General features: G+C 38.2%; 1 protein-coding gene across 6 annotated transcripts in view; it reads left to right on the forward strand.

Annotated features, from left to right (window-relative positions):
* MIPOL1 (mirror-image polydactyly 1) overlaps nt 1-24,090 on the forward strand; it is a 189,524-nt gene that overhangs the window by 156,348 nt on the left and 9,086 nt on the right. For all 6 annotated transcript variants that reach the window (XM_062623492.1, XM_062623535.1, XM_062623499.1 and 3 more), the window contains one exon: nt 13,000-13,227. In XM_062623492.1, coding sequence (XP_062479476.1) covers nt 13,000-13,227 — 228 coding nt within the window. The remainder of the gene's footprint in view (nt 1-12,999; nt 13,228-24,090) is intronic.

The raw sequence follows: 24,090 nt of genomic DNA on the forward strand, positions 1-24,090 counted from the left end.
GGTAAACCTAAATTTATCACAGTAGCTATTGTATTGCAGTTGTCCTTCTGAAATGCAAGTACAGAACTGCCTTTTCCAGATGAACCATACCCTGTGAGTGCCCCATTAATATATTTAATGTTTAACTGTTTCTGCTGCTTCATCTGAATTACTGTGAAGTTACTATTCCAAGGAGAGAAAGTAGCTTTTTATTCTGGAGAAGACTGTGGCATTCATCACTATAAGTGAGAATGTAATCTCAAACAGTTCATAATATTTCCTCTACTAAAAGGCAGCAAGAATTGGGAAACCTTTAAAATAAGGGTGAGGCTGCAAGAGAGAAAGAAAACTATCTGCTTTCCAGATAGACGAGTCCAGTTCTTGTGTTAATTCAGGTTTGTGGGTGGGTGGTTGGTTGTTTTTTTTTTTCTTCTGGTCAAGTCAATGCAAATATATATAACTTTAGTGTAGAATTGGTGCAGAGTTCTTTTTTTTTCTGTTTGTAACAGTGCAGCTCTTTATGATTGAAGGGAAAAACACAAACTGGTTTAGCAAAGAAGGTTTTGAGCCTGCCAAAGTTGATAGAGGTGAATTTGGACAGCCATTTAGTGTGGGACAGCTAGACGGGAGCAGAGAAGAATGTAAAATGAGTAGATTGCTATAAATGTATGCTTGCCAGAACAAAACAGGTAAATTGTTTAAAGACCCTGAGTTTGCTGACTTATGTAAAGACATGTCTTTAAAAACAAATCCAAGATGCTGGTATAATGATCCTTCTTTTGAACGTTAAGCTGGAGGAAGGTTACAAGAATGTTGAACACTTAAAAATTATTTTTACTCAGCTAATGCTTCCATAATGGACGTTAATACTGTTGACATTACTCGTGGATTGAATGCAAGCAATTTAGACAATAGATAGTATCAGGTGCTAATAGATCAAATGTAATTACTCTTGATGAAATAACTTTACACAGTTTAGCAAAATTGTTTCAATTATTCACTGTAAAATAAAACATTGAGTAAAAGTGAAAATAGTAAGCTTTCTCCTCTAGGGGCATTATATGTATTTCTGAGTCATATTTTTTTCTTCATAGCAACCTTTCCTCTACAACAGCTTCCAGTGCAAGTTATTACAATTCTTTTTGCATAAGATAGGTCATGTCAAGTTCAGCTGTAGGTGGGGCCACTGTGGTAGATTGGGGGACAGTCTTAATAGATCCGTTTCATTAATTAAGTCATGCATTTTTTTATTAACAAAACCTGCATGTCAGGTTCAGCCAGCTGGGAGCCATTCTTATGGTTGTTATCTTTGTCAGAAGGAATATTGTGAAAATAAGGAATTACTGTACACGCTTTAACTCCTGATTAAACAGAGGAAAGACATCCGCTCACCTGCTGTCCATGAAAAAATAACTTAGGGGCATATCATAGGCTAGATTCGTAAGTTCTGATCTTACATATCTCAGTAAGGTAAAAACTCTGTGCACTGCCTTCAAAATTTTCTCTGAAGGATTTGTCTTGTACCTGTCCCATGGTCACTGAGGTAAGCAGCATTAAGGCCAAAATTTCAAACATCTAGATTATTTATTGTTTCTTTTTACTCTTGAGGGAACATTTCATTCTTGTCTCTTTTTTTGGGGGTGTATAAAGCAATATTTTCTTGCATTATTTCTCTTCTGGTATTCCATTTCCAGAGATCAGAAGGAAGCATTAAGATTTCCAGAATGTATTTAGTTGTACTAAACACACAGAACATCTACCTGATGGACACAGCCTTTAGCTTCTTGATACAATTCAAGGCATTCTTTACTAGGCTTTCTCTTGGTCCTCAGCAGGAAACGCCTCTGCTGTCATTCAAGAACGTTGAACTGGGAGAAGGAAGAAAAAGTACTGAGAATTTGTCCTTCACCCAAAGAAGTGGGTAGGATGGGCAACAAGGTTCATATTATCTGGTTTACCTTTCTTTTGCTTCTGCGCTAGGCAGGATCTTAATGTTGTCCAGCTTATATAACATCACATTCTGTTTGTTTGGACTTCCATCCTAAGATCTTAACTGGAGATACAGAAATACTTATTCTTCCATTTAGCAATTCTTTCCTACTGTGGTTACCAAAAGACTCATATATTATTGCACTTCTACAGTTGTTAGAGTGGAACAAGGACTACTGTGATGCAAGAATTTAGTTCTACCTCTTGAGCAATGTTACTGCTCCTATCGGAGGAGAGTATAATATCTGTTGAATGTGTATAAGCACAGTAGGCAGTATTCATACTATAATAATTATCTTGTCCTGTTCAGAAAATAAATAAGGAATTTAACAGCATTGAATTCAGTGTTGCTAGATTTCACAAGAGCTTTCACACTCATTCAGTTTCCTTGTCAGGTCCTGAGAAAGTAATTAATTCTGTGGTTCAGTGCCAACCCATACATTTCCTGCTACAGTATTTCACTTTTACCCGCTGGTTATGGAGAAGTGTTATGCTGGCAAAAAGAAAAAAGCTGCAGTTTTCTTGTGAAATTGTTAAAAATGCCAATTTCCTCTTCACCCAGCCTAAATTAAAGTGCACAGCTATATTATTCTTTTACAGGTTTTCTTTCAGTAGTCCAATGGTCAAAACTCATGAGGACGAAGGAAGAGAGAGTTGAGGGAAGCTGATTTAAGTTTTAGGATGCAGAAATCAATTCAGCATCTGTTTGCAGCCTCTTTTCAATCTCTATCCTTTAGAGCTCTCTCTTCACTGATTTTTCTCCAGCCCCCACCAGTCTAATTTCTCGCTTTACAAGATGGTATGAAAGTTGTGTGATTCAGCTTCCAGCTGATGGCCCCTTTTGTCTGGGAGGAAGCCAAGAACATCATTTCAGGTAACAAGGATCTTGATGCTCACAGCAGCTTGACAAAGCACAGCAGGCTGCTGTTACTGCTCACATCCCATGGTGGCAATGGTGGCTGAACCTGCAATGGGGAGGCAGAAACTGCCTCCCTGTGAGAAACTGTTGTGTTTTTCTCATACAATTCCCAAACATGTATCTGTCTGCTGAGGCTACCCAAGCTGGTGTGCATTGCCAACCCATGCATACTGTTAATTAGCTTTTTTTGTGTCCTTCCATGAATAATAATTTGAGAGAGACCTGAACCAAGATCAAGGCCTCAGGTTTCCATATGTGGCACATATATGTAATAAGAAGCAATCCTGGCCCCCCAAAGCTTAGAATTTAAAGATGACAAAAAGTGAGGGAAAGGCACTTCACTCCCAGTTTCAGCATGGCAGGCTAAGGTTTACATGTTGTGACTTGCTCAGTACCACACAGAATACATGAAATAGAAGAGGGAATTCAAGACAGATCCCCAATCCACTAAATCATTCCCCCAGCATGCGTCCTTGTTTCACGTTAAGGAGAATAGCCCAGACAAGTCTGCCCAGTTGCTTCAGTAAGCATGGGTACAATAGGGAAGCAGACTTCCCCTATATTAAATTTCCCAGGCGCTCCCTTTATCATTTAAGCCATCATTTTAACTGCCTGGTTTCATAGTGCTTAACTGTCCAAGGAGCTGTATGATTTATATGAATAAGGGTTTGGCAGCAGCAGCTAAGTAAGACGTGGCTTACTAAGTAGCAATGCATTGCCATTGTGTCATTTATATGGCTTTCAGGAGGTGACTTGCTAAGTGTGTATCTGCATAGCAATCCACAACCCAACTGCATTTTTGCATGGGAGAAGCCATGATAGCTTTAAAGTAGACGCTGTGGGTCTGTACTGGTCTGGAGGAAGGTTTTCAGACTGCAGCACATGCAGTCCTCCTAGTGACTCACCAGCCATTGCAAAGCGGCATGTGGGCACGTGTTGCTGTGCGCAGTACTAAGAAAGTGAGGAAACCATGTGCTAGGCCCACTCACCTGGAGTTCATCAGTGTACCTCACTTCTTGGCACATTAGTGACCACAGCTGGGCATGTGCTGGAGCACAGGACACCTTGTTTGCTTTTGGTCAGAGTTGCTTAATATTTTTCAGCAATGCCTTTGAGAAAGATCAGACAAAACTGTTCAAATATTGTCTGTTTTATTTTCCTGAGGCACTGGGGGAAGTATCCTCAAATTAAATTAAAAAAAAAAAAGGTATATTTTAATTTCTAAAAAAAAAGGTAATTTGAATATTTTTAACCAGCTGAGTCATTCAGCAGGAAAGTAACGACAAGAGGGCAGAGTCCCCGTGTGATTCTCCTTCCCGGGTCAGTCACACTTGAGGGTTTCTAGATTTAGGGCTACTCAGCTCACCCATGAAATCATCCCTCTCTCAAATTCCATATGTATTTGGTTATTCTGTCTTTGAAACACATTTCCATTCTTTGTATTTCTTCTAATTGCCTTCTCCTGGAGAGACTCTTCTCTTCCATCTACTCAGCTGGATGTTCCTGGCCGTGTTGGAAGGCAGGGCTGGCTTCCAGCCCTGGGTCCAGGACAGCTTCATCTCTTGCTTTTCTGGTTCAGTGGGGGAGTTAAGCCAAGCGATCACAATAGCAAATCAGGACAGCCATAAAATTCACGATCATGTCTGATTTATAAAGATAACATTGTATTAAGTACAAGATACTTTCTGAGGTTATTAGTAACAGGCTTTCTTCAGCCGGTCATTCCTGAATGGTGCCATGCACTTTACTGCTTGATTGATTTATATGCCTTTATGATTTTAATTAATATTGTTTTCATCAGAGCCAATTCCTAGTAATTGGAAAACTCCAGGCTGTTCAGCTTATCTGTTCCAGTGTTTGGGAATTATTCCCCTGATCTTCATTTTTGAAATCTATTAAATGGCATCAAGAGCACTAAAAAGGCCATTTAAACACTGGGGGAAAACAATAATGCTTATACTTCTGGGAAAACATTTATGGTGATTCACATTTTGGAAACTGAAACACTATCAATGTTTTATTCCCAGATTATCTTCCAAGAAAAAGCTTGGATCCATTGCTGAATCAGTTTCTTCAAAATACTTAGGCTCATACTGAAGTTGGATCATGCAGAGAAGGCTGGAAGACTGTGCTGGGAGAGGGGTCTGGAGAATCCAGTCTTCCACCCTGTGACATTAGCACAGAGGCATGGAGTAAGCCTGAGTCTCTAAGAAGACTTTCAGAACCAACCTGGCTGTAGCAGAGGGGTGCACACAGTAGGTTTTAAGGGGTCAGGATAAAAATGTTTCTCTATTTAGTGATCTAGACAGGCTGCTTTGCACAAAAAAATAGAAAGTGGAAAAACTCGTTAGCTCAGACTATACCCAGTTGAAGATGGGAATATTCACTGTATGGGAACAAAAAGTCTTAGGATCTTAGCTAACTATTTTAGAGTTGTTTTTTACCCCTGGTGAAGAGAGGCTAAAAAATCCTACACCACTTTGATGTGAGAGCTAAGAATTTTACAGAAACTGAAGCCTTGTAAGAAAATCTCAAATGTGCACTTGTATAACAGGTTTTGACCGAGTCTGGCACAGTATTTACTACAGCATAAAGGGCTGGGTTCCTTGATGTATATTTCTAGTTGGCATTTTATCAAGGAAATAAACTTTGATTTTACTTTAGTTTGTGACATGTGGATTGAAACTACATTTTCTCTGTTCAAAGACTTTATTTTAAAGCATTAGATCATTAAATTAAGTGCTTTTGCATAAGACTAAAATTGTAACTGAACTAATTATTTATGTGGAGAGAAGCAAGATAAAGTTTCTTTCAAGAGTTCTTTAACATATCAGATTGATAAGAGTCAAAACACCTTTACTGCCATTAAATATTTACCAAGACTTGGCTTTTGGAAGAGGGGCAGTTCAGTGCAGTGTGTTTGGCTCCATGCAATGCTATTGATTAGCTATCAGAAGGACATAGTTAATGGGTAACCAGAGGTATTACAGAGTGCTCCACATTCTTGTCAAGTCTTTTCTCTGAAGATGACCTAAAATAAAGTCAGTTACAACTGGTGTTCACCCTGCGACAGATTGCACAAGCATACGTACGGTATGAACAAAAGGTTCACAAGAATCAGTTGACCAGGGCTTAAGCAATCCTTTCTAGTAGTTGTTGTCATCACTGCTGGACTTTAGAACTGCACATGTTTACATTTAATTAGAAAGAACACACAGTTTACATCGCACAGTAGCTATCAGTATCGAATCAGAATTGATTTCCGCTCTCTTTCTCAAACGACTGTTTCCTTCAGACTAATTAGAAAAAGGGATATAACAAAATGACTCATATAAATTTTAAGGCAAAGTAAACACTATTCCCTGGAGACAAAAATAAAAGTCGATACCACACAGTTGTTACATTGAGTTTGTTTTGAGGTGATTCTGATGCCTGCATTATGATATGTATGAGTACTATCAGATTTATTTTCTATAGATGTATATATGGACGTAAATATGAAATACCCCTTTGCACTGGATGGGCACTTCACTGATTGTTTCAGTTTTCAGGGTCAGGATTTTTATTTGTTTCATCTGAATTGTTGCAGTTATCTAATACAATAATACAATATCTAATACAAGAGGTGATTCATTAGTATTACCACTTTTTGCAGAAGGATTTTGTTTGTTTCAAATAAAATTGGCTGTGTGTAGGTCATTCATACAAAATGGAAGTCAGAAACCATTATTCTTACAAGTTAGAAGCTGCAAAGGAAACTAAAGGCACAAACCAAATTGGCCTTAACTTCATGCATAATTTCCAACAAAGAAATCTCTATTAGATTTTGTTAGTTTTGCAGGCAAATCTAAATTCAAACCCTGGTGACAAGAGGCTTCGTTTAAGGCTCTTAGCAGAAATGCCTGACTCTTGAATGTGTGCATTCTTTGTCATCAGGAAAGATTTCCATGATTGGCATTTCAGAGAGTAAAGGTTCAAGCCATCAATTTACTGTGTACTGTCAAGTCTGTGGCAGCTGAAGAGGTAGCAGTCCAGCCCAGTTTGGTATGTAGGTGTGTGGAGCTGTAGGAGCTGATCCTGAAATGCCTGCTCAGAAGGCCTGATGTTCATGTATGCCACAATACCATGGTTTCCAAGTAAGAGACGGTGTTCACGATTGTCAAGGATCATCAAAAAGAGGAAAAAAGTAAGACATACTGCATCTGTTTGCTACCTGTTTTAGTTGATATACTAGCTCTCTATTATTTTAGCATGCAACCGGAGTTTAGTTTTGAGGGAAAAGGTGCGCTGTTCTTAAAACCGATGTTGCCAGAACCATACCCAAAATATAAAAAATAAACCGCTTGTGACCTTTAGGACAGGATCCTATCTTTTTTCCACCAAGCTGTGTTTCTGCAGATCCCTGACATAGGCAGTTTCCCTGCTGGCCTGAAGCCAGTCACTGGCTCTACACCACCCACGTACACACCCCTTCAGTGATCCATGTCAGCTGGGTGGCCTTCAGCAGCAGGGAGAGAGGCACAGGGGCCACCCGTTCAGCCTGGGGACTGGGAAGGTGAAAATACCTGTTGTCTTTGAGCCGGCTGTGCCCCTTCTCCCTGTGTGCTGCCCACAGCTGGGCCGGGATCTGCTCTGCTGATACTATGATGCTTGCACTTCCCAGGGAAAGTGACCGGGGTTTTGTGATACACAGTGGAATGTGGAATTGCTAGCACCATCTTAAACATCCTTTATATTCAAATACTGAGGTCACCCTTGATGACTTGATGCCAGTTTCATCTTCTATTAATAGATAAGGTTCCTTCTGTATTTATAGTGTTACCTAAACAGTCTATTACTGTAGGGAATAACTACAGTATTACAAATACTAAGTTAAAGTTATTTTGTTAACTAAAGCCATTGGCATATATATAAGAATGGCCGAAGCATATTGACAATAAAGAACAGATACAAGATAGCAGAATTCTTCTTTCTTCTAACTTCTGTAAAGTAAACGCTATACAAAATAAAATTATCTTTTAAATTTCATCCTTCAAGGCTGGAAAGTTGCACTCTGTGAATGCTTAAGGTAGAATATGCTAATACACCTAATTCACTGCCAAAACATGACAGGAGCATTTTATGGCAAACTTAGTTCTAGGAATAACGTAGTCTAGTAAAACTGTGAAGTGTACCCACAATAGCTGCTACTGTATTGAAAACACAGTTCCCTAATTTGTGGAAGAAATTTGAAAGCCTGTGAATCTGTGTCTTGCAATTAACAGGGTACATTGTGTAATTAATGTTAACCTGTAGCAAGTAACAAGTGTAAAATTTACAGTAGTCTCTTCTGTAAACTCAGATGCACTATATCTGAGAGATAACGTATGTGTGAAAAAAAGGTAATGCTAAGTTGTCATCCTTCAGACTCTAATTAATCAGAAATGACAGAGACTCCAGCTCTAGTTGCATCATGTGCTCAGGAAATTCAGGTGCATTTCTTAGCTGCAAGCTACTAACTGTGGGTCTGTGGATCTAGCTGTGGAGGGTAGTAGCGCCACACTGCAAAAGTCTCAAAAACACTTTCTTCTACTCATCAGTTTCACATATGTTTTGCTCTGTTTCAACCAAACATTATTAATCCAGCAGCTATTTTTGTGGTGGTCATGGACCTTTTGATGGTGTAGTGAATGTGAAGGATGAGAGGTAGTGCTCGATGTCGTGTGTGTATCACCATCACATGAGGCTGTGCTACCTGAGCAGTTTGCCCAGTGGCTGCATGAAGTGAACTGGAGACATTTGATTACTGTGCAACTGCATAAATGAAGGGCTTGTAACAGAGGTATCATTTCTAATAATTTCTTGTGGAGAGCATGTCCTTCAACTTCAAGGAAGGCTGAGGTGATTAAATCACACGTCCCATGCTCTTGCTACCTCACCCACGCTAGTCACAGGGAAATGGTGTGGGCACCGCAGTGGTCCTGAAGAATGAAAATGAGGCCCAAAAAGAAATGTTTGCTGCTTGGCATCCTCAGAAAACCATCTGGGTTTAGTTTTATGCTGACTTCAGACTGTGCTGTATCTAATTTAGCTCTTTCAAAAGTGATGATTCTGTTTTTCAGTAGTGAAGCTCAGAGCACCTTGCAAAGGCAGGATTGTGATTGCTATTTTTTAAAGATCATAGAATCACAGAATAGTTTGGGTTGGAAAGGATCTTCAAAGGTCATTGAGTCCAACCTGCGTGCAATGAGCAGTGACATCTTCAACTAGATCAGATTGCCCGGAACCACATCCAGCCTGGCCTTAAATGTCTCAAGGGGTGGCACATCCACCACTTCTCTGGGTAACGTGTTCTAGTATTTTACCACCCTTACTGTAAAAAATTGCTTCTTCATGTCCAGCCTGAATCTCCCCTCATTTAGTTTAAAACCATCACCCTTCATAAGATGAGGAGACTGAGGCCCAAGGAGGAAAAAATGTGTTTGCTACTGGTCTTTAAATTGTACTTCTTGAAAAATTGAAGTTCTAAGATGGATGATAGTCAGTTCAGTCTTTTACTGTAGATAATGAGCCTGTGCTTGAATCATCTTGTGTCCAAACTGTACAGGTTGCAGGTTTCTTTACATCGTTTCAGGAGAGAGGGCTGAAATTCAACCTACTGCTCACTGTGGATCCATATTCACAGATAATTAAGTTTGGACACTACGGGCATGCATGATCAGTGCTAGTCTGTCAAGATGTTATCCTGTAGAATCTTGACGTTATATCAGAAACCACCGCAGAGAAGAAAATCTGTGGTGGGCTCCGTTCATCAAGTGTGATTGGATCTGGTGAGAAAATATAAAATAAGGAGAATGCTTGAGCTCATCCTAGACTAAAAATGTATGGGTACACCAGACACAAGAAAGTGACACTGATGGACTGTACAGTGCAAAGAACATACTCTGAATTATGTGCAGCCTGCATTACTGTTATAGCATGGTCTGTGGCCTGTGCATCACAGAGTCTAACACAGCTGCTGCCTTCGGTTACATTAGTGAGAGATGTTTAGGTGGTTGTATTGAAGAGAAAGCACAGTCCTCTTAACTTGTATAATTGCAGACAAAGGAAGGCTAGTAAAATATTTGTCTATGGTAGGGCAATGCCATCTAGTTACCAATCTACCAGCTGTCAGGCTCCTGACTCACATATAATGCAAACTTGACCATTTTATATCCTCCGCCTTACAGCAAAATGTCAAAGTCCTTCTAGGTCTTGTGGGCTTTTTTTAATGTCATCTATATTGCATTGTTTCCTAAGAGGACCTTTGAGGTAGTATTTTCAAGGTATCAGTGGTGCCTGGCCCTTGAGTGCATTCAGTGGTATGAAGGGACCCTCTTCAAAGCCATCCTGACTGCAGGCTGAGATCTGAGAGGTCTTCAGAACTTGAGTGTCAGAAACATTTGTGGTGAAAACCAAGGTCAGACCTACACGCCTTTGGGAACATTGGATATGTTTATCGCTGGGGTGGGGGAGGAGGGAGGGGACGGATAAGGAATGTTTGTTTTTTGCTGGGTTAGTTTTTTTTTTTTTTCCTTCCTTTAGGTGGAAGTTCTCTCTATTTTGTTCAGAATTGCTTCAGGTGGAAAGTAAGTTCCCACCCTGGAGCAAAAATATGCCTGGCAAGAGAGAGTGTTGTAAAAGCAGCACTTCATACAGTTGATTTTTGCCGAAGTCAAGTCCCTCTGGGAACAGTTACAACTGGTAAAATTTTTTAGCAAGCTTGAAGCTACTCTGAATTTGGGGTCTGAGGAAACCTCTCTGTATCTGCAGGATAGCAGGCGTTACATGAGTGTCATCATCGCATGTAACTTTTCCTTCTGCCTGGATACAGTTAAGGTGGGCCCTTGAATCTCTCAGACCCAAGCTGGAGCAAGAAAGGGGCCATGCTGCCATAGTAAAGCAAAGGCTTACTGTAAAGAACATGTAAATTAATTCATCAAGGAAATGTTTGAATGCTTCTGTGACCCATTCTTCAGGCCTAGCAGCCCCATTTATTTTTTTATTTATAGCATCAATAGAATCGTAGAATGGAGTCTTTGACAAAATAATTTTTGGGAATTAATGAGGGAATTTCAAATAAGTATCAAAAGGGACTAAATAAAAGTGTTTTAGCAAAGCACATATTGATGGAAATCTGGTGATTACAAGCTCGCTTTAAAGATCTATCAACCACAGTACCTTTATTTGGAGGAATCACATTGCTTCAAAGTATATATGTGTCAGAATCTATTGATCATTAAGATGCAGTCATAATTGGTTAAAACATGTAATAGTGTGTTTTGTACTATATTGCTTATGGCCAGACTTTGGGAAGGAGCCTGTTTGTAGCCACACAGAGCCAGTGTTTTAGAATCTAAATAAACTGCTATATTTTTCATAAGTTCCGGGGGGGGTGGTAATAAAAAAAAAACCAAAATAAAACAACTCTCACCCAGTGCAAACAACTTAGAATATTTGGGCTTTCCTCTTTTTGTCTTTATTTTTAACCAGGGACCCACACTGAACACTGGACAGTTTAGCTTCTCAAATGTCTTTTTTTTTTTCTTTTTAATCTTGTGCCAGGTGGTTAAGAAGCGGGCAGCAATGGTATTCTGGTAGCCTGCTTTCAGCATTATTTGCATACCTTTGTATTTCTCCATGGTGATCAATGCTCAGCCATAGTGGAACTTCAGTCAGTAAAATTTATGTGCAACTGTTAAAGTAATTTTATTTTTAATGAGTCTGTTCCAGGGATGTTAATATCCCTTTATAAATATTTATGTTTTCAATATGTCTTCATTTAATTGAAAAGGTTCTTCACAATATTTTCAGACAACCGCAGGTAGTAGGCATAATGACATATCAACACTCTGACCTTTTAGCTTCTGGATTTCTGTTAGTTAATCCACGTTTTGCTTGTCCATGTATATTACATTTTAGTTTGTATATGATTTTCCTATATAGGCTATTGGAATAAAGGGTGTTTTCCATACAAACACCTTAATAAACTGGAAAGGAAGAAAAAATGCTATTGCATACTAGCAGCTGTCATATAGACTGTCTTGAGTATTGTAATCAGTGTGCACTGCTATTAGAAGTCCACACTGAAATGTTTGGTGTTTGCATGGTCATCAGTCAGAAGGATGATCTTAAGTCATATCCATCAATACAGCAACAGCTTTTGATATTCATAAAGTTGATTTGAAATTACTTTGATTATTTATCTAAGAACACTGCTCATTATAATTTCCTGTTGCCATCACTTTTATTATGTCTTAATGAATTTCTTCTACTATCCGTGTCATTTTCCATTGTATGAAATGCACCAAAGAATTATGGCTATGAAGAGGTGGGAAGCAATTGTTGCCGGTTCCATGGAGAGCTTGCTAGTGTAGGCTCCTTCCCTAGTAATGAGTTGTTAATGTGATTTCCACCATTGCCCCAGAGTAACTCAAGCAGTTGCTTACCTACTGGTTCCTTGAGAAATAATCCCACAGTCAACAGGCATTGTTGAGACTATTTTTACCTAATGGACCATCTACTTTATTCTTTTTTCAGCTTCTTCTCATTATTTATAGGTAACCTGTCAATATCCTTCTTTTTGCTTATTTTCCATAACGTTGTTAGCTGGTCCAGGCATTTTTGCATTTTAGCATTTTTATTCATTGTATTGAAAAATCTGCAATTTTGCAAATAAACCCCCTGTAGCTGCTGAGTCTGCTTGCTAAAAGAGAGTCCTGTGTAACAGGAGTTAATAACACATGAGTGATTTACACAGATTAATTCAACTTCATGTAAATCATACAAGCAGTTTTTGCTGTAGCTCAAAGGTGATGAAGAAGATGCCACAGCTAAAAAATACTGCCTTTTAAGTTTTTGTTGAATAGGTTTTTGGCCTTTTAAAATTCTGATGGTTGTTACATACTTCTAGAAGAGCCTTGTGGAAACTTGATGTTCTTTTTGTTCTCTGTCACTTTTGAACTAAAAGTTGGTATTAATGAATGTGGGTCCATATATGATAATACTAAAAATATCAGTTAAACTGAGTGTAGTATTCTTGCAGCTCAGCCTTAGATAGAAACTTAATAACAAGTATGGCTTTTTTTTCCCAGCTTATCCAAATCTTTGCCTGAAGGAAAGAGTCTGCAGGAGCTTAACTGCACTTTCGGTACTTCTGAAGGTGGACTGCAAGGCAGAGCGGATGTTGTTACCCTCACCTATTGCCAGATTGAAGATCTGGCAGCTCAGCTGCAGCAAGCTCGATCAGAGCAAAAGGACACAGAGCTGAAGCTCCAGAAGGCCCTGGAGGCTTCACAGGAGGCTAATGAAGAAGTTCAGAAGTAAGTCACTTGACTTCTTTCAGGGGAAAATTGCAGTTGTAAACCAATGAAACATTTCTTCTGGTATTTTGTCTATGACTGAAAGTGTGTTGGTACTCAGAAAAGGTCCCTTAAAATGATTCCTGATTTGACAGCCATTCAGCTCATTTACCTATTCAGTGTGAAGACAGTCATTTTAACAGTTTTAAAGCATTACACAAGTCAGTGTGCCTATCATTACTGTTATGGAAGCTGCTTTCTACATGTGCAAGGCACAGAGAAAGTGCTTCTGTCTCCTATGAGTGGTTTTCGCTGTCTTTCACCCTATGCCAATCCTATGGCAACAGTATTTGCCTTTATAATTGCATGGTAGGATATTAAGGTTCTCATTTTCACTCTGTTACGCATCTGGCAGGTTTCATGCCACCGTAAATACTGATGGGGTTGTTTAGGGGTGGATTCAAATCTCACTGAAACCAACAGGAAGTCTCTGAGTCACTGAACAGAGATTGTATTCTTTACCATCATAAGATTTCCTGTTAAAAGGTTACTGAACTCCAAAACCTGAAGTTCATCTCTACTGAAGTCCTTACTGTCATGTTTGTTATTACTAGCATATAAGCCTTTGGAAGTCTGATTGCTGGGACAAACAAATGTGCAAGCAGAGCCTCTTCACAGTCTGGCATTTCTCATCTTTGCGTCACATTGATCAGTTGCAAAATGCCTCTCTCTCACACCTTTCCAAGGTGGTTGATGCTGAATTGATGCAAATTACCCTGTCTGTCCATATTTATCTTCAACTTTAATGTCTACATCATATTTCCAGAGTGGCCAGAAACTGGCTTATAATATATTGCAAAGACTTAACATGAGTTCTGTTTAAAAAAATGCATTCAGAGTTCACCTATTAAACTAAGAAATCAGATTTTTATATTTTCATTTTGTTTGTAACTACATAAAATGTAGTTAAGATATATATATGAAAACACATATTTTCAGTTATCTCTTTAAAACCTCCAGTGTTTGTTTGAGAATCATTCAAATCTCTCTCCTAAACACTTAGATATATTTGAAATTTCAGCAGGTGCATGCTTGATAAAAATTAACCTATAAAAATAATTACAGCATGTTAATTTTGGCTGAACCTTTCTGTACCTTGTTTAACGTTGTTATGTCATTTCATTTTATTTATAAACATTTACTAGCCATAGATGTTTAAGTAAAGGTTGGTTTGGTTTTGTGTTTTCTTAGTGAAACAGTCTTGTTTAATCCTGTGTAACCAGGGTGGCCAGAGTAGAAGTGCAACCACAACCTGAATTAAAGTGGTGGTCATGCACTGCTATACTGAAAAGAATTTATACAATTTAACATGCTCAACTACTTGGGAGAATTTTGGGCAGGTTAGTTTTCATTATTGATGAGATCAGACCACTGAGCCTACAGCAAAATTAAACAATTGGGTGAAGTCTTTTGATGACAATAGCATGCCCTTTTTACCAAGAAAGTGTGGAAATGCTCTGTGCGTCTTCCCAGCACCCGGAGTCATCCACCCCCATCTTATAATTCAACCTGCAAACAGATTAAGCAGCTGAGTTTGTGGAAAGTGTGTTTACTTTGAGCTAAGAACCCTTGTGTGACACTATAGAGATTCCTCTGACACCTCTGGGAGAGCTACACAGACAGTTCGTACTCATCAGCAGGGAAACCAGGCTGAGAATTCCCCATTTCTTTGTAACCTCAACCGCTTCATACAAATCAGTGTTTGGCAATTAGGCAGGAACTCATTTGTTAGCTTAGCTTTTTATTTCGAAGATGTAGGATATTCTACATTTCAAAAACGAACTGACAATTTATAAACCTGTCAACAGAAAACCTTCTTGGTATTAATTACAGTAGTAGTAATTATTAGAACCATCTTAAGAAGGTGCTTATTGTAATTTAAAATATGACATTACGGTTCATATCCTAACTAGGGTTCTGAAACATCTGTTTTCTTGACTTCCTCTGGATGCTCAACTAAAATTGAATTCTGACATATGAGTGAAGTATTTTAACAGCTATATAAAGTAGTCTCTTATATTATTCAGTAAAATATCTGAATAATGTAATAGTTTTTAACTGTAGCAACAGTTAAAAATCAGAACAGAAAAAAATCTAAGCTTTATTAAGAAACAACATAACTAGAACAATTAGTGTTGGAAAAGGATGTGCTATGTATCTTCGTACCATGTGTTTTGCTGGTGTTCGCTATGCCTTTGCTAATCTGTTCTCTGACAACACTAAAGAATTTTTTTGCACACTTAAAAACTTCATTGTTTGCAGTCAGCATCATATGCTGAGTTTGAAATACAGATGTAGTTTCTCCACAGCATTGCCCTTGTGTCAGCCATTTGTGTACACACCTCCAATTGCTGCTTTCTAAACATGAGATCTAAGTCAGAATAGCAGTCCTGTGTTTTGCATCAAGACACAAAACATCTAAAAAATGTCTGGATCCTATCCCACATGAAACAGCAGCTGTGAACCAGAAGGGGGATATATTGGAATCCGCTTATAGTGAACTTGGACATAGTAAAAGTCTGTTTATTCTGAAGAAGGGTGAACATCTCAAATCAGCTCACTGCAGTGTGAGATATAAATTGCAGCTATGTGCTCTTGCCTGTGAAGGTGCTTTGCCACCCTAGCAGGGGTGGTGACATGAAACACAAAATGTTGGTGCGCAGAGTGCAACCACACAGATTTAGCAGCATTTGTTTGAATCTGTTTTGATTTTGAAATATTATCAAGATGCACATTAGACTTTTAAAAGAGCCCAATTACTTTATAAAGCAAGTACCCATTTTAACTGTGTGGTATATGTAAATAAATACATGTATGTGCACGAATAACATAGTATATATTTATTCAATAGGAAATGTTGATGATCAGCGTGGTAATATTTTAACCTATGGTCTGTAGAATGGCTATAACTACAATTTTCTATGTTTAATCAATGTTTTTAATTCATAGTTACAAAGAAAGAATTAGGACAGTGGCACAGAATTCACCAGGAGTGTTGGCACAGTGCCGCAGGCCCCCTGCAAATTCATCCTGCTGGAGAAGCCAGGAACCAGCTGGTTCAGCCCCAGCAGGGAAATGGGACTGACCTGGAGAAGGTGGCTGGAAAAGCCTCTGAATTAATTAATGCCTCTGCCAGCAGAAGAAGCAAGACATTTTAAAACTGTTCTTCCTACTGGAACCTCTGGTATTGAGAAGTGGCCACTGATGTCAGCAGTATCAGAGGAGGTTATAATGTAATACCAAATCAGTATTAGCCAATTATTAGTAAAGGTTGAGGCCACTTTAGATGTGTTTTTTTCCAGGAAATGTTCTATTTTTCTGCAATACTTTTGCAGTTGGAGTGAAATTTAATGCATTTGTCTATTGAAGGCTTCTATTTTTTTCTCACAATTTAATGATTCTAGCTCAGTAAAGCATAGCTCTCTTGTGTGTGAGCACAGTCACACTTGCATGCTCACATGGCTGTGTAAGGTGGCAGCAGAGGGTGTACATGTAGAATTTCTGTGTAATCTTCTAAAAGCAAACACAAATCCACAAAGTAATAGTGCAATGCTAAAATATACAGGTATGAAAACAAGCATAAATGTTGAGAAACATGCTGCTTGTGCCCTTTGCTGAGGTAGTTCTGGCTATGAATAAAGCTAATATTAAAGTTATTACTTCATTTATCTGTAACTGTTTATTAGAGAGACCTTTTGATTTAGGTTTTTTCTTTTAAAGAGGAAGTTATTAGAGTTACAGATTTGGATAAAATCTTTCAGTGGATTGAATACATAAGAAAACTAAGAGATCTTCTGAATAAACAGATAGTTTTATCAAATGAAATTACTATCTGTCATAAAAGAAATATTACCCTTAATGACATTTGCTTTACCTCTTCAGGTATGATTTTTTTGGCCATGTATCATTCATTGTTACTGGAACACACCCTTTTTTTGAGTAGTCCTTGATTTCCCTCAAGCATTTCTGAACACGCTTTCTCTGCTTTTGTAGTTGTTCATTTAGTTTCTTATCTGATGCTGATAAAAAAGTCTATTGATGACACAACAAAAATAAACAGTTCTTCCCAGCATTCGACACAGTTGGAAATAATACAAAAAACTGAAATAAAGAAGCAGCAAGCATTTATTAAGTGGTTAGAGTCCCCCTCTTCTGCAAGTAAAACTAATCTGCCTTCCAAGTATGGGAGCTGCATGCGTTTCACATCGATGTCCAAGACGTTCTCCAGTGCTGGCTGGAGGGTCTAATCTTTCCCAGAATGATCTGAGCAGTGCAGTTCAAGAACAAGGATGAATATTTGAATAATCACACCACAATGTGAGGTGACCCTCCAACAGGGGACTGGTCAGTGACACATATGGATTTTGGGAAGACGCTCTGATGCTCTTTTTTAACACAGCTGTGAGAAGAATGTGACTAAGACCCAGTAGTCTTTCTGGAGTATAGCTGGCACAGGAAACCATGAGGAGAAGAGAATTTAACACATTGGTGTAAGAGAGTCCGCTTCATTGATGGGATCTGAGGGGAATGTCTAATGACTGGAAGAATCAAACTTGGCAATGAAAACACAAAGCTCTTTTCATCAATTCAAACGCAGACTCTAAAGCTGCAGATGGTTACCTCCAGCCTTGCCTATTCAGTGCGGGGTTGTATAAAATGGCACTTTGGTGAATACTAATAGATCAAAACAAAGATTTAATAACATAAAGATGTGGTGTTCATTTTTAAATGAGGATACAGGTCAGTGTCTCTAAAAAGAGTGAAAAAAGTATCTTTATGTATGGGTCTAAAGTCTCTGGAGATTTTAAACTGCAAACATGATATCTTTAGTGAGCAGATTGTACCCGGTACAGTGCAGCTATTCAGGGAACCTGCTAAAACCAGGATTTCTGAATTATTATACTAATTGAGACCATTTGCAACATGCAAATGTTGTTAACTAGTTGTCTCCCTCTTAAAATCATACCTACATATACTTTGTTAAGTATACATTGTAGCTTGTATGCGTTCAGTCACTCATTGTAGATACGAATGGAGCTAGTTAATTAGAAATTGGAGGCAGAAGCACTGCACAAAAGAAACAAGCTGTACATTCACCGGGACTTAAAGCTATTTGTTTTGGAGGAACCACCACAAGTTAGAGAAATCAGTTGGCTTTATTTTAAATTTTAGAGATACATTTCTTGAATTTTACTCTTTCAAAACAATAAATGGCATTTGATTTCTTACTTTATTAAAATGTTATGTTTAGAATTTCAGACTTCCCTAATGAAACCAGATTGCTTTTCTTTTGCCTTTTTTCTTTTTTTACACTTACAAATCTGTATTCTGCTAAATGTCAGATCAACACTTTTAACTACTGCAGGCTAGAAATACAGCTTCATAAGTATTAATAATTTCACTGATTTGTGTCAGTAAATAATTTAGCAGATATCAAAAGTGATTTTGCTTTTAATGAAAACCACTATGTGCCTGCTGCTGTGAAATTGAATAGTTGGTAATCTTTTAATATCAAATGGGGAATAATTTAATAGGTGCTAGCATTTTGAAATATAAAATAAGTTCTGGTGACTTGTGGAAGAATGTAGGTGGAGAGCTAGTTTCTTAGTTACAGCAAATTGGCTTAGCTCTGTCACACTGAGTTGTACTCGTTTGTCCCAGTTTAGGATATGACCTATAGTTTACTGAGAAACACATGCTGGTGGGTACATTCAAAAGATGAGTGAGTGAGTACAAAGTGCTAAAAATCTTTTACTTACTACAGCAAGCTGCAGAAGTCAATAGTTACAAGAGTTTGCATGGAAGGAAATGGGGAGCCGAGGGAGACGACTCCTGTAGCAGTCTAAGATACTGATGAAAATTAGCAATAGTTCTGGACTTTCAGAATTGGATCAAAAGTTATTAAAGAAGATTCAACATGGAAAAAACTGCTTGATGAGGACTGATGTGTTGGCTGTCTCATGCAATGATTAAAAGCAGATTATAGACTCCATGGGGCCCATAAGAGATACACAGTCTCCACAGGCAGGGTTTTATGGTGCTTAGGAAACCCACACTAGCCAGATGGAAGATTCCCAGACACGCAAAACTACCACATACCCCAAAGAATTCTGAAGAGTGCAGCAGAGCTGATGCAAAATTTCTTTGGCATGCAAGACATGAATAGGAACATGAGAAAGTCTGAAACATAAAATCTAGTAACAATCACATCATATCATATACAAAAATATTACCATTAACTAGAGTAGCAATAACAGGCAGTGTGAATTTATTGGATTTAGGAGCAGTAGGCTTGGAAGTAGTCTGCTTTAGGAACTCAATGAGGAATTAAGACTAATTGAAATGAGTGAAGAAAGTCGTGTGATCTAACTGAAAGCAGTACATAGTAGGGTCAGAATTTATTTAAATACTTGGAATTCTGCGCTAACACCAGTGACTCCTCTCAGAAGAATTCCCCTCAGACTGCAGTAATATGCATTATGAAATGATGAATAAAAAGTCTTGTAGAGATACCTGTTTGTTGTAACAAAAGTATTGAATAAGCCAGTGAGTTTATGTGGAGCCTCAGAGAAATTCAACATGTAGAGTGAAATCAATTTTCTGGGTCTGGAGGAAATAAAATATTGAGCTAGTATTCAAGTCTATGGAGAGCTGTACTAATTCGGTCACTGGTGGCCTATTCTCTTGACTGTTGTAGATATACCATGTTTCTGTATCACGAGGCAGATTTTCTGTTCATTGGTAAGAGTAACATATTATTCATGCCATACAAAAGGAGATATATCATTTTTGCAAAGCTGTAATGAAATGTATTTTCTGTATTGGATGATGCTTCACTTACCAATTTTTGAATTATGTTACATACAGTCCAGGTAAAATTTGCAGGTTGTGATGGAGGGAGTACCTGATAACTTAGTCCCACTAATGCTGATAATTTCTCAGTCCTAAGAAGACTTGGTCTTGGGTTAGCATGAGCAGAAAAATTCTGACAGAAAAAAATACAAAGCAATTGACTTTTTGTCTTTTCTGCCTGGGTTCCTTGGAGACCCAAATGGGGAAGCACGTGCTCAACCAGAGTGACATACGCTGGTTGCGTCAAGATCTGCACAGAACAGCGTGACCTCAGATGTTTTCTCTCAAAGCTCCCTTGGCATCTGTCCCCCATTCCTCCAGCCCCCCAGTTTTCTAAGTGGTTGTTTGGGAGCAGGGGTACTCCTCCAGGGTGTGACAGAATGGAGCTGAGTTTCCTTCTCCATCTGAGGTGATCCTGGTTCAGATCTCCTGTATATCACAGATGTTTTAGCCACTCAGGTTTGATCTAGATGCTGTCTTCCTTGCCTTGAAGTAGTACCACGTAGAAGAAAATAATGCAGACTTCTTGGATCGGAGAGCAGTGAGTAGGCTGCTCACCTCTGAGATGCAAGACCTGGTTCTGACACTTTCCTTAAGGACTTAGTTTTATCCGGTGCCTGTTGAACATAAATGCAGAGCCAGTATCAGAACACTTATCTCCTATTTTCCAGGAGAGTACCCTTGATAACCACCTACAGAATCACACATTCAGGTCTAATAACATTTCAGATGTTTCTTCTGTAGAGATTCGTAGCTTCAGAAAGAGAAGTAAAGAAGACTTTTCAGCCCTGGAGTGTATTATTCTCCTGAGAAGTGGCAGGTGTGAGTTAAAACCGAGTTTTCCTTAGCTTGTCTGAATGCCCTAGCTGATAGTCAGTAAAATTTTTATACTTCTCTTAAAAAGGTGGAGTAGTAGCACTACTGTTAACTTTGTCACCTTAAAAGAGACAAGTGGCCTCAGGTTATTTTTCAAGAAGAGCAGCTTGAGAACCTCTGAACAGCTTGGAGCAAAACACTTAAAGCAAGGGGCTGAGATTAAAAAAAAAAAAAAAATGAAAAAATCAACAACATGAAACTCCCTTTTTGGCGAGTTTAGGAGCACATTTCTTAATCTAGTTGTTGTAAATCCCATCCCAAGGTGCTGCCATCCTCTCTGTAGAGACTGGAGGAGGATTGTGCTGGTCCAGGCCACATGTGAAGCTGCAGATCCTGTTCTCAATGTTAAGAGTCCTGAAAGACAGATTTGATGATGTTCAGAATTGCAACAGCTGATACCCTTTGTAGTACTAATAATTCACACTATCTTTTGATGTCTTCTTTTCATATGAAGATGGCCTTTAATAGAGCAATTTGTGGTATCAGTGCCGGAAGTCTCACACAGTTGGGTGATTTGTCAGAGCAGATTACGGGGTATTCTTCTCATAGATGTTTTGGGTGTCATAATTTATAATGAGATCTTTAGCATCTGATGGTTTATGATCAATGCCAAGACTATGTTCAATGGTGTACTTATCAGAATGAAGACAAAAAATGCCAGCCAAAAGGAATGACAGATAAGCCTTTCCAGTACTCCTTGCGCAGCTGAGATATCCATTGACTGCAGGCAGTTTCACATGGAGGAAGAATGCAAAACTGAGCATACAATCTAAGTCAAGTATTTATTTTCTTTGTGCAGCTATGGTTTACATTTACTTAACCTCTGTAAATTGTGGATGGCAGTGCAGATATTGTTTTCTTAAAGTATGGGTAGTTACAATATAAACACAAATATTTATCATCATTTGCATATTTATCATCTCAGCCTTTCACGAAAATATAAGCAATGCTGAAACTTAGTTCTCTCAAACACTAAAATGTATTCTATGAAAGTCAAATGTTTTCAGAGTCAACATAATCACAACATCCCAGTTTTTGACCTGTGTGTTCATTTACAGTTTGCTTATAGCTGCTTCACAGAGATGGAAGTTTGTAGATTACAACATGGTTTTATTGATTTATCAGTAGCAAAATACGCTAAGTATACTCAGTAAACTGGATTGGCTAGCTCTTGGGCTTGTATTGTATAATATCAGCTTGTCGTGGAATACTTCAGAACAAAATCAGAATGTTGGCATAGTTAACATCAATGGTGTAAACCAGACTTGCAAAGACTAATATTTAGTAAGACCAATAACACAAACAAATCAGATTTTGAAGTTGTTTGCCCAATAGGAAGAAGCATGCTGACACAGTATTTGTAAGCTTATAGTTAACCATTCTATGACAAATTATTAAATAACTTTGAACAGCAGATTGAGTGCTCCTTGAAGAACAGCAAGAAAACTTTTCCTCAGACTTGGGGTTTTTTTCTGAGATGATAAAATGTGTGTCACAGCAAATAATCATTTACTTTAATATTTAATATCCAAATAAAATAAGTCCATGGCATTTATGTTGCCGTTACTAAATAGTATTTGGTTTGTTTGCAGGAGTCATTTATTTGTGGCTTGGCTGAAGGGATAAAAATAAAGTTGTGGTTCTTTCTGTTAATACTCACACTGTTTCTTAACATATGCAAAAGATTGAATACTGTAAATGTATGTGCAGAAGCTCAAAAAGAAATCCCAGACATTCTGAAGCTTCTGAATTACGTATAATCTTTTAGAGAACTGCTGGAACAGTTCTTTACAGCAACAAATTGAAATAACTGCCTGGGCTAGTAAGGTATTTAATTCTAAGCAAACTTGAAATCATTTAAATTTTTCCATTGCTTAAAATTAAGTGCACCTTTACTGAAGCAGGGGCTAGTTCTCCAAGGAAAAAATTACAGTTCATATTTCTGATCTAGTACTGAGTCATTAATTAATAGCCACATTTTTTCCATAAGGCTTTTCATTTTTTTTTTTAACAGGACTTTGTAGAAAGGCAGCATCAGTTGTATGAGAGCCAACAATAGCTTTAACCACATCATTGCCACTGCTGTTTATTGGCAAGTTGCTCAGCTTTCCTCTTCTACAGTTTTGCTGTATGTGATATGGGTATAAGTAAACACTGAGTTGTTGGAAACACTGAGTTGTTAGAAGAAATGAATCTTTAGGATCAAATTTTATCATTTCAGCTTCACATTATGGAGTTTTTGCCCATAGAAAGTATCAGAATTCAGCTTTTGAATGGAAGACACTACAGCTATTAGAGATGTGTATAATTAAATTATTGTATTTAGCATTTAATTCTGTGCTTCATAATATATCTACTTCTATCAACTCAATCTTTGATAAGATACTCATAAATTGTTTGAAAGTTGTAACAGATGCACATCTACATGTGATAAAAGGGATTCTAAGTGGTGAACTCAAAACACAGAAGACATTTCACAGATTTCCTATTTTAAACACTGGTATATTTTACTCCATGCTTTTGAGGAATTTTGTGAATCTTGATGTAAAGCCAAATTTTTATACTCTCATCAGCAGAAATTAAGGTTTTTTCCCACAATCAATTCCATTCATATCACCACCTGACAGATTTGCCACCAAGGCCTAAGTCTGCCAAGCTCACCAGTTCAGAAGAATTAAAGCTGTCCTCAAAATGAGCTGAAGGTCCTCCAGAGTCGGTCTTGCTCAGGAATTTACTCACCTCCCAGGAGCAGAAGTTTGTTCCCGGTTGGATGTCAGGAACATTGAGCAAAATAGGCCTAGAAGGCCAGTGAAAAAAAAAAAACTTTGACCTGTCTAACAATGCAAATTGTCTTGCTAGAATGGTGCAGAAGGCAGTTGGAGACAGTCTGTCTACCAGGTACTGGAGAGAGGTTACTGAAGCTTAGAAGTGGGAAGACTTGTTTTCATCTTAATGGCCTTAAATGGCTGATAACTCAGTAAAAAGCCTATGAAGTATTTTAAGGAGCATTATGCATGTGTAGAAAACACTTTGGTCTGTGATGCTAAGTCTCAACTGGTATTTTAAAACCCCTTGTTTGTGTGTAAATAAGCAGTT

Source organism: Pezoporus occidentalis, unplaced genomic scaffold (genome assembly GCF_034315485.1).
Source record: "Pezoporus occidentalis ecotype Australia unplaced genomic scaffold, CSIRO_AGI_Poc_V1 ctg108, whole genome shotgun sequence".
NCBI lineage: Eukaryota > Metazoa > Chordata > Aves > Psittaciformes > Psittacidae > Pezoporus > Pezoporus occidentalis.